This window comes from Leucoraja erinacea, chromosome 4, assembly GCF_028641065.1.
Source record: "Leucoraja erinacea ecotype New England chromosome 4, Leri_hhj_1, whole genome shotgun sequence".
Lineage (NCBI taxonomy): Eukaryota > Metazoa > Chordata > Chondrichthyes > Rajiformes > Rajidae > Leucoraja > Leucoraja erinaceus.
Window position 1 is genome coordinate 70,671,179 of NC_073380.1, and position 16,734 is coordinate 70,687,912.

Sequence of the window (16,734 nt, forward strand, 5' to 3'; positions counted from 1 at the left end):
TTGATCATGCAGCAACAATTGGCCATGCCTTCTGGATATTGGTCTTCCCAGTAATTGGTGAGTCTCTCCCTCCTTGACCTGATTCCTTCTACAAGAACATCCAGGGAGACCATAGAATCACTGGACAGCCCTACAACAGAGGTAGGAAAGTTCTGATCAGCACAAATGCTACAAACACTCAAAGGTGTGAAGAAACAGCCTATTGGGTTTTACCTGTTTCTTTTTGGTGAGGTAATGATGGGGGTGAGGGATGGAGGAGGAGAGTGGGTGTGGAGGATGGAGGTAACCATAGAACAATCCATAAAGTTAAATGGCTGTTGGTGCTTTGAAATGCGAGTGGGGAAATATTTCACTTAAACATCAGAATGGAGATTACATTCCTGTTGGGAATATCAATACAATGGATTTGTTTTTGTGCAAAAAGATTACAGGATAATGCACCTTGGAGCTCAAATTCACATTGACAATGGGATGGTATAAATAGTCATGACGACACCAGGAAGACATGGAGCAAGTCAATGTGAAGTATAGATGGGTGTGCCCAGTCCAATCTCCTGATCTTCTGTTTCACCTGGTAATAATTGCTCATGTCAATTGTACATTATTGACCATTAATTGATCCATTTCCTAGGCTGACCAATTTTCATGTTGTATGATTGAAATTTACTGATGTTGATTGTTTTACGTTTCAAACATCTATCAACTTTGCTTGGTCTTTTCCGCCTTTGCAGAGAAACCCCCAATTAATTTCAACTGACAGAATACAGCACTGATTCATTATTTTATTCTGATAAAGAAAAACATTTCTGGAAGTTACAGATATGTTGCAGCCAATCTAACAATACTTTATAACATCATTCAATGTTGCATATCTGAAAATTACTCTTGATTAATTATTTTTTTTATTTACGGTATTTGGTCTAGGTTTAAGACGTGTATTCAGCAATCACAGAAAAAGACAGATAGCATACGGTGCTACATTCACCTTTGATATCCTGCTGGCTTATAAAATCTAATACAAAACTCTCTTCTGCTAATAATCAGTTTCTAAAAATATTAGACTCAAAGTAACTTGCTGACAATGTTCGGTTTAAACAAATTCAAGAAATAATGGACACAATAAATAATTTAGAGATAGAGCGTGGAAACATGCCCTTTCGGCCCACTGGGTCCGCGCCGACCAGCGATTCCCGCACATTAATGCACACACTATCCTATACTCACTAGGGACAATGTTTACATTTTCCATGCCAATTAACCTACATACCTGTACGTCTTTGGAGTGTGGGAGGAAACCGAAGATCTCGGAGAAAACTCACGAAGGTCATGCGGATCGAACCCGGGTCTCCGCTGCTGCATTCACTGTAAGGCAGCAACTCTACCGCTGCACCACTGTGCACAGTAGTGCAGGGTTTGGATCCATTCACTTCAATGGACAATCATGGTCAGTCTCAGTTAAACACCCATAAGCTTCAAGCTTGAACATTGACAAAGATTACAATATGGATGGTGTAAATTTGAAGAGCACTGGCATTTCCCCAAATATTCATTATCAGATACATTAGCCTGCAAAATACTGATCTTGTGAACAGCAAAAAACTATTTCCACTCCTGTCAACAATACTAATCTTGGGAATGTAAACAGGCATTCAGCTAGCTGTTTTGTATCACTGCTATATCATTACATGTACTAGTATTGAGGGTTACACCTTCTTGGCATTTTTTTTCGTACTGAGACTTGGAACGAAAATAAGAATAACAAAAGTATGTATGCAATGTTTCTTTTTAAAGTCAGTGTATGAAGCAACTGCACGCAATTTTGAGACACTGTAGTTTTTATTAAAAAACCAGCTCCAGAGTTATGTACTAGATTAATTAAGACTAGAAAGCATACCCAAAGATGTCACCATATGTCATCCCCGGCACTGCTTCTGGTACTAGCTCTCTCCCTGTTCTTGATCCGCAACATCTCCATAATGCTGCGAGCATAAATATCTCGCAAATTAACATTGACAACCGGGTCAAATGCTGTATTCTTGGTGAGCCTCTTCAGAGCATCGTGGTGTCGAAGGGCTGCATCTTTCATCTTCAAGGTGAAGTAGCAAGTGGAGAACCTATCATTGATAATAGCAATGGGTAGCGACAATACCAGAATACCAGTCAAAATACATAAAAAGGCAATTATCTTCCCGATTGTGGTTTCCGGCCGGATATCCCCGTAGCCCACAGTAGTCATGGATGTTGTTGCCCACCACCATGCACAAGGGACGCTGGAGAACATTGTGCCTGGGACCGTGTGCTCCACGGCATACTCCACTGAAGAGAAGATGGAAATACCCACAGAGAGAAAAAGCAGAAGTAGGCCAACTTCTTCGTAACATAGAGCGATGGTCATTCCTAGGGATTTCAGACCTGTAAAATGAAAGGTAATATGCCAGTAATGATCAAGCATTCCACACATTATGTCAGATAATTATATTGGTCCAATCAGTGTTACACCACATGTCTAATTTTATAGGCCATGGCCAGCTAATCAAAGTTTCAATATTATGAATGGTAAGTTCTCTGTGAGTTTGATGAATTGTAGAAAGCTTATTTCTATCCAGTGCAAATTGGTGGGTGGTATTGGTTAAATTTCAGATTATATAAAAAACAATTTATTTAGGATGATACAAATTCCAATTGTAATAAAAACTGTAATACTTTAAGCGACAATCTATGAAAATATGTTTACATTCAAATAGTAATTCTAAAATAGAATTTAAGGATGTTGGTAAGCAAAAGGAATAATCCACTCTGTTGACTGTGAGATAGCTTCATTTTGGGAGACATTTTTATCAAAGATTTTGATACACTTTTTACCTGAAGGTGCTGAAATAATACCTCTTCATGAACTTTGATTTTATGACTTGATGGCAATAATTTCCTTGTGCGATTTTCCTCCTTCAGACTTCAATGGCCTACCCCCCCCCCACCCCCATGGAACCGGGAACCTGGTAGGAAAGGGAGCTTTGTCCGAACCTTCATCTCCTGCTCGCTCCAAAGACCGGAGAACCAGTCAGGATGGAGTCGGCCACGGCGGTGGCAATGGATGCTGGACAAAGGCCTGGTTTCAAGATGGCGGCGGACGGAGGAAATTATCAGCTGTGGGTTCACCTCCCGTGCTCTTGGAGGTGCCATGGGGGTTCGGAGGTCAGCTGCAGGAGGTGCCCGGAACATGGGGGCCGAGTGATGATGCCGGAGGCGAGGAGACAGCGGGTGGAGGTGTTGGTGAAGTGGGCCGCTGGAAGCCTTGCAGTAGCCAGGCCATCCAATGGATAGGTTTCCACTGGAGGCTCCACTGAGGCCCAGTGAGTGGATCGGCATAGAGACGCAGAGCAGTGGTCACTAACAACATCACCAGGCCAGTCCAACCCTTACAACGCTGACCCAGTGCAGCTGCCATGCCAATGTGCCTTTAAGGTCCAGATAAGATACTGTACTATTAACATAGAAGCATAGAAAATAGGTGGAGGGGGAGGCCATTTGGCCCTTCGAGCCAGCACCGCCATTCATTGTGATCATGGCTGATCATCCCCAATCAATAACTCGTGCCTGCCTGCCTTATCCCCATATTGAGAACTGTGAAACTTGCACAAGTTGGTACCAGAAATGTGGTGACACTTTGTGTACTGCCTCGGTGAAGTCTTTACACCACAACCACTGCACATTTGTACTTATCTATGATTAGGTATATCTATAATCTGATTTTACCGGATTGTATGTAAATTAGCAAGATTAAACGAGAACTTACCAGTTTGAAGTTTGATCTGTATTTTATGAGGAGTTACAATGAGGGATTACGTGAAGAACCCGTCCAGCACGCATGCGCGACATACTTCAAAGCAGCGGTGTGGAATCACAGACAGACATAGTAATTGAAATAAATATAGTAAAGAAAAGGAGAGCTTAGATACCAGTTTGATCTCTATTATTGACAGTGGGAGCAGAGGGCACGTAATCCCTCATCGTAACTCCTCATAAAATACACATCAAACTTCAAACTGGTAAATTCTCATTTAATCTTACTATTTTACTTCGGAGTCACGTGAGTGACTACGTGAAGATTTTAAAGCTCTGTGATTTCAAACCGTGTAACAGTTCATACTTCACTCGCTGCCGAAGTCATTCGAGGGAGGAAGTATGTTATCCTAATCAACCATGAATCTGTTTGTAAAACAAAAATGGTGTTATCAACAATAACAAGACAAATGCTCCCCCGGGCTTAAATTATATATTTGCAGATTCTAATGTTATTTCTGCAACCGATACAGGTTCTGCCAGCGGCTTGTTACAAAGTTTGGAACGTATACTCCCTAGACCACCCCGCTGTAGCCAGGATGTGGTCCATAGGCACGTCCATCCTCTTAGTCACTGACGTGGAAGCTGCCCTGGTGGAATAAGATTTATACACGTTAGTATTTACTCCAGCAACTCCCAGTACCTGCTTGAGCCACTAGAGGTAGTTTAGCTCGTCACCCGACCATGAGGTTTCTTGTGGCTGACCCATAAGGCTTTTTCCTCTCCCTCGGGTATTTCTTATTGTGTCAATGTAGTTCATTAAGTGGGTCATGACACATAACCGTAGTTCAGGTGGGTATGCCCGGAATTCCATGACTGGACCTGATGTTCCTGGTCTGCTCTGTTTGGCCAGCCCCTGAATGGAAAATGTGACACTATCTGGTGTTATCACCATGTTGTCCAATCGCAGTAGATGGAAGAACTGGGTCTTTGTGCTGAGGTAAGGCCGTCAGCATATCCATCTTCAGGGTAGGCTGTTCCAGGGTGAGGGACCCGGCTGGTGATCATCCCCTAAGGTACGTCAGGACCTCACTGACTTCCCAATTTGGGTATACCTAGTTCTGGGGAATGGGAATTAAATATACCTCTCCTGAATTTGATCACCAGTGGGTGGTACCCTTGCCCTGTTGTCGTGGTGCCTGAGTTGAGTAGGCTGACAGAGTACTTCTGGCTATATTGATGGCACAGTAGCTGAGTCCTTCATTGTGGTGAAGGCCTGCCAGGAACTCCAGTACAGGTTTTGTTGTAGTTGAATGTGTAGTTCCTGAGTTTGAGCAGTTTCTTCCCAGGTATGTTCCCTAGTGGATATGCGACGGAATGCTGTCATCATGTTGATAGTGCTGTCTGATCCAGGCCCAGCAGTGGTCTTCCCAATTCTGTAATCCAGGCCCTTTCTTCCTGCAACCTAGTAGTTTATCGTGGCATGGATGGTTTATGCCTGAACTGGGTGGGTTGATAAGCCTAGGCTATTGGGAATCATAGGGTTTTGATGACCATGTCGAGGACCATTGGGAACCATGACTGTGGGTTTAGTCCACGGTATTTTGCGTAGTACCCGACTGATGAGACCATTGTACCTATTGATGAGGTAAAAAGGGGAGAACATAGAGATTAGTTTCCCCCCCCCATCTCAATACACGGAAATGTATCCATAGCCGCTGCCTTGAGTTGGTTTCATGCGACATACATTGGTACGTGGCGATTCAATTGGAATATAAGGTAATCGATATCTGGTGTCTATATTGCTTTGTAATCTCAGCAAACACTTTTGGTTTAAATGTTCGTTTACAGTATTTAGCTCACCTGATAGGTAAGTTACTGATGGTCAAACATGTTTGACGACATACGGTTACCAATTGTTAAATAAATTGTCACGTAATATCGATTTTATTGCGCCCAAGTGGTTTGGTATATGCCACCACTGTGATGTTGTTAATTTATAAACGAACATGCAAAATGGTGCACTACTGAGCAATATGCTTGCCCAATAGTAAGTAAGTTTTATTTATATAGCACGTTTTAAGTCAACTCGCATTGACACCAAAGTGCTTTACAAAAATAGATAATACGTTTGCATACCATAGAAAAAGGTTAACAAATAAAGAAAATGGACTCAACACATATAGAGTTCTACACAAACGTCCCCCCCCCCCCCACAGCAGAATCAAATTTCCACTGTGGGGAAAGGCACCAGAATGTTAAGTCCTCTTCCTCTGAAAACCCCCGAGGTCGGCCCATTTGTGGCCTTGCAGCCAGTCCGATGAATATACTCAATAGAACATACTCAATATTTCTAACTAGGTTTAATGCCCAGTGTCTATAGTGATGACAACTCCAGATTAGTCCATTTGCCACCATATTCTAGGTATGGGATATAGTTTGAACACTAGTATCTCAGCTCATTGGAAAGGTACAATGTTCAGTAGCTGGTAATGCTGCTACTATCCCAATTACTTTTGCCACGTAGTTGATAGGTGGTTAAATGTTACCATAACTGATAGCATTAATGAATACCAGATAGACAATGTTGTGGATGGGGTCAACGTAGATATCTGGATAATATGACAGAGCCCAGGCTAAAATAAGTTAGTAGCTAATGCAGCTGATATAGCTATATCCAAGGATAGTCTGTCGTTAATATATAGACATGCCATGACAAAATGTTCCTTAAGTGTCAGGGCTGGTTTGAAATTCTGGAATAGCTTCGGCTCATATAAGCCAATTCAATAATAAGTCAACTCAAATCAAGTCAAGTCAAGTCTATTTGTCATATACACATGCGAGATGTGCAGTGAATGAAAAGTGGCAATGCTCGCCATGGTTGCCCCATCCAGGTAAATTGTGGTATATCCGAAATCTTATATAAAAGGGTACTGAATAGTATGCATCTTTAAAGTCAATGTCTACCATAAACTCCATAACTCTACCAACAAGTTCCATAAGTGGGTATACCTGGTGAAACACTCAAGTGGTTAATCAATGATGGTGCGACATTCACCATCTTGGGTTTTTTTGGTAAGATTTCATATGACCCCTGGTATATCTTTCCCAGTAGCTAGACCCTCATGTTTCTTAGTGGGAGGGGAGACCCTTTGGGGTGCAAGCTGAACTGGTGGCAAGGTATTAATTCTATTCCCCTTGAATATTTTTTGGTATATAACTACCAAGAGTGATAGCTTCCCAACAAGGTGTGATCCCCCCCCCCCTCTGTTAGTACAAACCCTTCACCTTTATGTGATGGTAGGAACCATACTTATCTGTCTTCACTGTTGTTTGGTGATGTGTTCATTTCTTCAGTTTCTGGTTCCTTGTCTGTAGGGATGGTGTTGTTGGGGGTGGCGCATTTTCCATGGGGCCCGCTCTGGACCCTGGCCTGAAAGGGCTTACTGGGGGTTGGCATGCGGGCCCCGAGCTTTCACCAGTACTCTTAAGTAGACGCCTACTGGTGGACGCGTAGAGGTACTGCTGTCTGGTTTTGTGTGGTGCTCATTCCAGGCTCTGCCCTCTTGATGCCGAATTTTTGGATACTTCGTCCAGTTTCTTAGGCTTGGTTTGATAACTTAGCCAGATAGCAGGATCTGTGGTTGTGAGGTCGGCGTTCTCACAGTCCTGTAAATGTTTTAAGTTGAGGGCAGGTTTTATAACTTCCTGAGAAGTTGAGGAGCATCTGTGAACAGTAGGGTCAGGTGTTTTGTCATATTACCCTGCCCCTCTGGAATGAGCATGCGAAAATGATAGCCGACGTCAGGGATATCAAATGCAATTTAAGATATTTGGGTTTTTAAAATGCTATGCTCAATGTACCCCCCAATAACGGTGGGCACTTTGAGTAAATGCAATTTAGGGGAGGCGTGATGAAACTAACGCCTCATGACTACCTGTCTTGGAGAGGTTTTGAAAAGAACAGGTAGTAAACTGGCCGTCAGTTGAGACTGAAAAGGCCATCTCGCTAGTGGTGGAGCCACATAGCGGCCACACCCAGCAGCTCTTCCTGATCCTGTACCTCAAGCATACTCCCGATATTCTTCAGCCAGTGACCCCTCTTCTTGACCAGCCCAGCCCTGGTCGCCTTCAATCCCTCGACAAGGGAGATGGCCAGTGTGGAAGCACTGGAGTGGGAGTGTTAGCTCCCTTGGCAGACTTGCCCCTGCTCCTGAGGCAAGTCTCGCTGGAGTTTTTGGCTCCATGACCTTACTCTGGCTTGGAGAACAGACACTTACTTTCTCGTTTGAAGTGCCGATTCCATCTTCTGTGTCTGTCTCCAGCCCGAGGTTTGGTTGCTGGCTTTGCTGATAGAGGCTGTCTGCCATTTTCGGGCGGCATTTCAGCAGTTCTCGGGCAGTGAGTCTCCTTGTCGTGAGATGCAGGGGTTACTGGCCGGGTTTGAATTTCCCTCCAGTCCGCTGCTGTTGGTCAGACAGCTGCTTAGCGGACTGGGCATCGGCGCAGTACCCGTGTCTGTGGACCGCAGCGTGTGTGGTCCCGTTGCCACCTCTCCCCCTTCCACTGACGGGACGTTCCTTCCCTGGAGTCGGACGGGGGCCGCTTCCCTCTGTGTTGCTTTGCTGTCTCCAGTTCCCCTGGAGCAACAAAGAGGGGCAAAGTTGCGGGTTTAACCTGTAGGTAAGTACTTACCTATCGGTCTGTTCATTCAGGCTTGTAACGGGAGTGCCTGTACTCCCGTTCGTCGCTGTTGCATCTGCGTGAATGCAATGGCGCGCATGTGTGCTGGACGGGTTCTTCACGTAGTCACTCACGTGACTCCGAACTAAAACAAAGAGTTTCACTGTGACTCGTACTGTACGTGATAAAAAGTATCATTGTCTATTTCTCGCAGTTACTGATTTGCACCTATGGTTTGGGGAGAACACAAATCTCTGACCTCAACAAGTATTTCACCTGTAAAACAGGATGGATTGTACCATTGCCAGTATATTAAAGATAACCGGAGTTCCTCGGTTTATGAGTATACATTTGAGAGCATAATACTATTTTCGAGGAAGTACAATGTTTATTTCTTAAAAGGAAAACTAACTTAAGTATGAGTGTGTAGGAAGGAAATGCAGATGCTGGTTTACACCGAAGACAGACATAGAATTCTGGAATAACTCAACGGGTCAGGCAGTATCTCTGAAAAAAAGGAATCAGGGGGCGCTGTCCTGTGCACGGCTGCCCAGCCAGCAGCTGTCTGTCTTTTCATCTTTTTATTTTTTATTTTAGTCAGTTAAGTGTTTTGTTTGGAGGTCTAGACTTTTTTATGTGGGGGGTGGGGAGGAGGGGGAAACTACCTTTCAGGGTCCCTACCTGGTCGGAGAGGCAGCTTTTCTCCAGGCTGCAGCTTCGACCCGTCCTCGCGGCCTACCAGTGGGCCTGGAATGGCGTTTCTTGTCGGGGACCGCCCAGAACCTCGGCTTCGGTGGCGGCACAGCGCTGGAGCGCTATCGCAGAGCGGGCGATGCCTTGCCTGGGTCGCCGCGCTGGAGCTCCGGTGAGCTGAAGATCGCTGAGGAAAACATCGCGGACCTGCGGGATTGTGGAGCGGCCAGCTGCGAGCGGCGGTGCTGAACTTTATACTGGGAGCCTGGGATCTCTAGATGAGATCGCCAGTTGTGGAGCTCCAACCAGCGCGGCCCTGTTGGCTTTGGAAGTCGCGACCTCCAGTACAGAAGCGGCCGTTCCAGGGTTCCCAAGCCGCTGAGAGGACTCTCCCGATGCCGGATCAACATCATCCGGCGAGAACGGCCTGGAACATCGGGCCTCCGTAGAGGCAACTGTGGAGGCCACAATAGGCCCGACTATGGGTGAACTGGGGTTGGGGACTGGACTTTGTGCCTTTCCTCATAATGGGAAGCATTGTGGGGGGATGTTCTTTATGTTTAAAACTCTTATTAATGTTATGTCTGTATTCCTTCTTTATGTGCTGCAAAATGGCAAGAAGCATTTCATTTCACTACACCTAGGTGTATGTGAATGTGACCAATAAAATACCTTTGACCTTTGATCAGTGACGTTTCAGGTAAACACCCTTCGACAGACCTGAAGAAGGTCTCGACCCAAAACATTGCATATTTCTTTTCCCTGGAGATGCTGCCTGACATGCTGAGTTACTCCAGCATTTTGTGTATATTTTAAATTAAGTATGATATTTACTACAACTTTTAATTTAGTTTAGTTTAGAGATACAGAATGGAAACAGGTCCGTCAGCCCACTGAGCCCACACCGACCAGCGAGCCCTGCACATTAACACTATCCTACACACACTAGAGACAATTTACACATACCAAGATTGTAGCTTGGACATGGTGGGAGTGGCAGCGCTGCCTTGCAGCTGCGGCTCGCCTGCAGTCCGTTTGTTTTTTCTGTTTTTTGTTTTCTCTTGTCCCGTTTTTGCGGTTTATTTCGGTTTATTTGATTGGGTATGTGTGGGGGGGTGGGTGTAACATAGTTTTTGACTTCCTTCGGGGGGGATGCGACCTTTACTGCCGTATCCCCCGTCTCCATGTCCGTCTGCGGTCAGGCCTATCGCGGAGCTGGCAGCCTCCAACTGCGACCGACCTTGAAGCTGCGGAGGCAGAGCCAGGACTTACCAGAGCGGGGCTGGCCGACTTCGGGGCTGTGGTTGCGGTGCGACCCAACATCCGACCCGACTTTGGAGCCTCGGAGGCTCGGCCGCGGGCCAGTGGACGACATCATCGGGAGCTCGAGTTCTGTTTTCCGGAGCTCCCGCTACTAAGAGTTTGGAATGCCTTACTTTGATGTGGGGTTTTAAGTGCATCCGCATTTTAAAGAGGCCTGCAATTGAAAAACTCTGGGGGAAATTGGATGAGAAAAGTTCACAGAAGAACCTGATGGCTTGGGGTATCGAAATCCTTGATAAAACTGTATATGTGCATCTATTTGAAGCTGCTTGCAAAGAACCATTTTTATTCTTCATTGTGAAGCTTTCAGAGAAGAACAGGACAATAGCCATGAAAGATGATTATGCAACTTGAAAGAAATGGAGAAGATTGTTGCATTAAAATCATATTTTACCCTCTAAACGTGCTCTGAAAATGTAACATCACTCGGAACTCCTGGAAGTATTTGTGAGGCTGGCCAAACATACATGAGAAACAGTGCTAAATGTGGTTTACACCGTGGCTCACAGTCTAAAGAGAGACCTGGGAATAAGTGACGGTTCGGGTCGGAACCCTTCTCCAGACCTGTTACCCTTTCCTTTTCTCCAGAGATGTTTCTTGACTCACTAAGTTACTCCAGCATTTTGTGTCACTCGTCGGTATAAACCAGCATTTGCAGTTCCTTCCTGCACAAAGAGACTTATGGTGCACAAAGAGACTCATTCATCACGTCCTTTTGCCTTCCACCTTGAGATTCTTTAGCCTGAGTTGGAGAGAGGGTTGGTACCACCCACTGGTGAATGACAAAATTCAGGTTTTACTTCGGAGTCACGTGAGTGACTTCGTGAAGAAGAACCCGCTTACAACGCATGCGTGTCATTACGCTAACGCATTGCAACTCGTCATTGTCGGGAGGAAGGACGTTCCTCCCAAACGGCGGGGTTTTCGAACCTGCAACAGTAAGGTAAGTGAACATCGTTCTTTACTTACCTTTTTTCTACAGAAGGCTGTTGGAAGCTGGCGGGGGAGAAGTCTGCAAGCGCCGACAAGGACAGCAGGCTGCCAGCAACGGCCGGTGGCACGACAGTCCCCCTTAGCGGGAGTTCGTGCGACTTCAGCTCCGGGAAGAAAATACCGACTAGGGAGCACTCCGGAGCCGACACAGCCCCAAAGACCGACGCTACATGGGCCTGGGGCTGTGGAACAGGTAAGAAAATTCCTTACCTTTTCGTATTCTTTCCAGGAAGGCTGACGAGCTGCCGTTTCGACAGCAGCAGTCAGCCAGCAACGGAAGTCGGCACCACTGTCTCCCATAACGGGAGCGAGTGCCAATTTCACCCCATACGGGGTGGAGGGAAAAACAGAGCCAACAACCCACAAAACAGTGGGTTGTATTAGTGCTCTGGCATTTTTTTAAATTAGCGGGTCCCTAGGAACAGAAGGACCAGCCCCGTGAACACCGGGGTCGGTCCGAGCGGCCCGAACCCGACACGGAGGGAACGACGTTCACCAGGGGAAAAAATTAAAAGTCGGGAACAGCAGGTAAGAGACTCTGCGGTTCCTTCCACTTACCCTTTAGGTGCAGACATGGACCGGGTCCATGTAAGCTGCAGAAAGACCGCGGAGTGCAGGCAGCCGGCAGGAGAACAGCAACGGCAGCCAGCAGCGGCAGGAGCAGCGGCAGCGGCAGGTGCAGGTGCAGCAGCGGCAGCCGACAACGGCAGGAGCAGCAAAGGCACTTCGACTCCCGGAGGGGAAAACACCTGTGCCCGACTTCGCTCCCGCAACAGGGGGCAAATTCATTGCTGGGGCAGTATGCCAGTCTCGCTTTGGAAGCGAGTCTGGCTTGAAGCAGCGCTAACGGCCAGCGCCGAGGCCAAGGACATTGCAGTGCAGTTGACTGGCTGCAATCCACCGTGAGGGACCAGTAATGTGAGTACCGGGGTCGGTCCCAGCGGGTTTTTTAGTTAGAGTGATCGCTTCATGGCCTTTTGGCTAAGATCAACTATAGTAGCTGTTTATTATCAGTTTTAAATCTGATACGTCCCTTATCTAAGGACCATATAAGCAGGAGTCCCCAGAACTAAGGGCATTAGAGTGGGGTTGACCGGCTGAAACGACCGCGAGAGACCAGTACCGTGAGTACCGGGGTCGGTCCCAGCGGTCTGAGATAAACGAGCAGCCAGGAGCGCTGAGAGCGTTGGAGCCGGGTTAAAGAAATGGACTAGGTGGAATCAGCTGTGCCAGATGTCCTCCACACCGGCCATATCCACTCCACAGAAGGAAGGACAAAGCTGGAGAAGGAGGACCGTGGAGCAGCGGGCAGCCAACAGCAGCCAGCGGCACTTGAATCAACCGTAGTGGGATCAGCTGTGCCCAATGTCGGGCCTGCACCGGCCAGAGCCATGCGGCCGAACGGTAAGGCTAGACACAAATCAAACAAGGTAGTGGACTCAGAAGGGTCCGACTTTGCATAACCGCCGGCGACCAGCGCCCGAGAGCGCTGGAGGAGGAAGAAGTGGTGTATGGAGCCTTGCTCCAACGTGATAAACCCGCAGCAGTACCTTTTTTGAGGGCTGCACAATGCTTCTACCCCATCAGAGGGGAGCACTGCGGGTCAGTTCTGGGCTGACCTGCAAGAGGGGTCCGCAGAACAAAAGACAAGTGGGCAGGAGGTAAGCCCCACATGGGTACCCCGTGCGGGACCCTAGAGATCTCTAACTCTATAAAAAAGAGTAGGCAGGACCCTGATGGGCCAGAGCCTGGTAAAACAACGTCCCATGATCCTAACACAGCAGAGACTCTGCTGGACATGGTGGCTGATTACTTTAACCAAGTCAAACATGGGTAGACTTGGATCCAGGATGGCAATAGTATTACTATATGTCTGGCCACAAACGCCAACAAGAAATGTTTACAGAGACTGGCCAGACATCTGCCACCTGGCAACGGTGAGGCATTACAGGTGCCCAGTGTAAACCAATGCATTTGGCAGCATATGGGGACGAACATCAGGAACCAGGACCTCGAGATCCAGACAACCTTAAAGGGATTGACGGAAGGCATCATAGCATACACCCGCACCCTGGACTAAACGTAGGTAACCAAAGACCATCAAGACGCACTAGCTCTGTTTAGTAATATGCAATATGACCTGAACTACATATGGAAGGCTGCCATTCAGCCAGCACTGGGACCCCAAAAATGCTACCATTTGCAAACAAAGAACCGTGTGTGGACGAAGCCAAGACACTGGGGCTCATCTAGGCCAGCGCAAGGGCCTATTTTGGAGCACGATACCAGCCACAGGCAAGGCCATAAAAAATGTGGCTCATACCAGTGGTAGTGCCAGAAATCAATATAACCCGCAGGATCCTTTTTGAGGGTATGGCCAGGGCGGCCACCCTGGAAGATGCGGAAGCCTCAACCTCCCACACAACCCCCAACAAGAGATATCAAACCAGAACCTCCTTTTCAAAAAACCAAGGAAATAACACAACCACCGGTAACCATGGAGGTAGGTGGGTGTGGTTTCTTCTGTTAAAAAAGGGACCTACGATGGTGGGGGAGGGGAGGTTGCAACACTACAGTTATGTATGGTATATAATTACTACAGATTCATATAATCTCAGCAGTATTCAGGGTAATCTGATAGGATTTACTCATCCCAATAACCCCAGTACAACATACACCAGAATGGCATTTTGTACTTACATAAACCAAACAATCTAAAAACCCACATGGTGCTACAAAAAATTGTACACAAAAGGTGTGATTGAGCGTACTTTTCATGGAACATTAGAATTTGTATCAAACATATTTATTAAAAATAAAATAGAGTGGGGTTGCAGGATTATCATTGATTTTAACCCTAAACACATTCGTTCAAGATATTCATTTTAAGATGGATACTCTTATTACTGATAAAGACTTGGTGTCAGCTGGGTTTTTCTATATGGCAGGCATTGACTTAAAAGAGGGGCAAACATCAGCCCCAATATTATTTACTAAAATTCTAAAACCAGCTTGGCATTGTTATGTAAACAAAGCCATAGGGTGATGTATTTCCCCCGTTCTGCCCCATCAATGGGGTTCTAGGGAAAATTCAACTAGACTTGGCATCTGCAATTCTCAGAGTACCCGACTGGCCTACTAAATCATGGTATTCGGTCATACAGGGGATGGTGTTAGAACCATGTTCCCTCATGAACATAGCCAAATTTATTAATTCATCCAGTGACTGGGGCAGTCATCCATGCCATAAGACTATGGATTTATTGATTTGTAGAGTCTAAAAGACCCACTACACGGCATGGGGCTGTCAGACAGGACGATGAATCTCATCTCATCTGCACTAAGACCGTCAACACGGAAGCAGTACCTTGGACACATCAAGAAATGGGGCATATACTGCTTGGACAACAACCTCGACCAAAAGGCCAAGAACATTCTGGCCGTATTGGAATTTTAACAAGCCTCCATTATGATAATCGATGGAGCTACAGTGCCATCAATAGTGCCAGAAGTGCACTCTCCAATTACCTATCGCAAGGAACGGAGCGGCACACGGTGGGAACGCACCCCCTGGTAAGAAAACCAGGTACTCCGAAATCTGGGAAGTGGGTGTTGTTCTACACATGCTGACGAGCATAACAGCATTGTCACTTCAGTAAAGGACCATGAAGATGGTTATGCTCATGGCGTTAGTTAACGCACAACGAGTCCAGCCATTAAGCAAACTGAGCCTGGACTGCCTGATCATCTCACCCGAGAAACTGGTGTTTGTCATACAGGATTTAATAAAAGAAAACAGACCAGGTTCATCGGGTCAAGTGTTTGAATTTATGGTATACCCATATGACAAACGACTGTGTATAGCAAGACACATCCAATTATACATAGAATATACTAAGAGCATTCGAGGTCAGAGAATGGCGTTCTTTATCTCTTACAAGAAACCGCATGAAAGGGTCACGACCCAAACTATATCAAGGTGGCTCAAATATGTCCTAAAGTTGGCAGGGATAGACACTAATGTTTTTTAACTCTCATTCCACCAGGGCTGCAGCAACATCCGCAGCAAAAATTCTAGAGGTACCCACAGACCAAATCCTCAGAATGGCAGGATGGTCATCCAAAAGGTTTTTCCAAAGGTTTTATAATAAACCAGTTATTTTTTTGGAACCATCATTGTATTCAGAAACCATTTTACGTTCAACAATATAATTTGCCCGAAAGGTTACAGGGCTATGATTCTCCATGTAAAATATTTATATAATTTTTCGTTATACCACACAATTTTTTGTATAAGTGTGTTTTAAACTTACTAATGATGCTCTCTCCCAATACCCAAGGCAGTTGTGAAGCATGGACTCGTTCCACGGCATGAGGTCACAGAGCTTTGAAATCTTCACGAAGTCACTCACGTGACTCCGAAGTAAAATAGTAAGATTAAACGAGAACTTACCAGTTTGAAGTTTGATCTGTATTTTATGAGGAGTTACGATGAGGGATTACGTGCCCTCCGCTCCCACCCTCTTATGATCATATCACAAACTGGTATATCTTTGATAATCTTACTATGTTAGATCATTATAGGTTCCTGTGACCTCACACCGCTGCTTTGAAGAATGACACGCATGCGTTGTAAGCGGGTTCTTCTTCACGTAATCCCTCATCGTAACTCCTCATAAAATACAGATCAAACTTCAAACTGGTAAGTTCTCGTTTAATCTTACTATTATCATGCGCTTTATTCTATTAAACATCACGTTACCTATAAACAAAATCTATCCCAATGTTTTAAGTGGATTATTTTCTAAAGGCGATTGATCATCTGGTCAATAATTTTCAGGTATACTCTTTTAGATTTAACTGACCATTGGATACAAAGGGCAAGATTGTTGACATACGGACCATCAATTACCCTTTTGTTTCAGGCCCTGGTCAGAGACTTTGTTGAATGAATGAGCTGTGGCGAGTAAACAGAACAGGCCTTAAGAGGTGGCTTGAAGTGACTGGGGAGAAATATGAAATTGTCAGATAAAAGAATCATAAGGTTTAAGCTGTCGTTTTGGTTTATTCTTTTATGTGTACTGAGGCACAGTGAAAACGTTTGTTTGCATGTTATCCAGTCAAATGAGATAATACTGTACATGAATGCAATCAACCATACACATACAAAAGGTAGAGTGAAGAGGATACCAGAGTGCAGAATATAGTTCTCACCTTTGTAGAGAAAAAAACTCCATTGTCTGCAATGACATAGGTTGGAAA

At 45.6% G+C, this 16,734-nt stretch overlaps 1 protein-coding gene and 1 pseudogene across 6 annotated transcripts in view; one reads left to right on the forward strand and one right to left on the reverse strand.

Annotated features, from left to right (window-relative positions):
• Nucleotides 1-765: 765 nt before the first annotated feature.
• Nucleotides 766-16,734, reverse strand: part of kcnv1 (potassium voltage-gated channel modifier subfamily V member 1) — a 36,434-nt gene continuing 20,465 nt past the window's right edge. For all 6 annotated transcript variants that reach the window (XM_055634568.1, XM_055634570.1, XM_055634565.1 and 3 more), the window contains one exon: nt 766-2,412. In XM_055634568.1, coding sequence (XP_055490543.1) covers nt 1,904-2,412 — 509 coding nt within the window. In that variant the 3' untranslated portion in view covers nt 766-1,903. The remainder of the gene's footprint in view (nt 2,413-16,734) is intronic.
• Nucleotides 12,434-12,537, forward strand: LOC129696824 (U2 spliceosomal RNA; annotated as a pseudogene).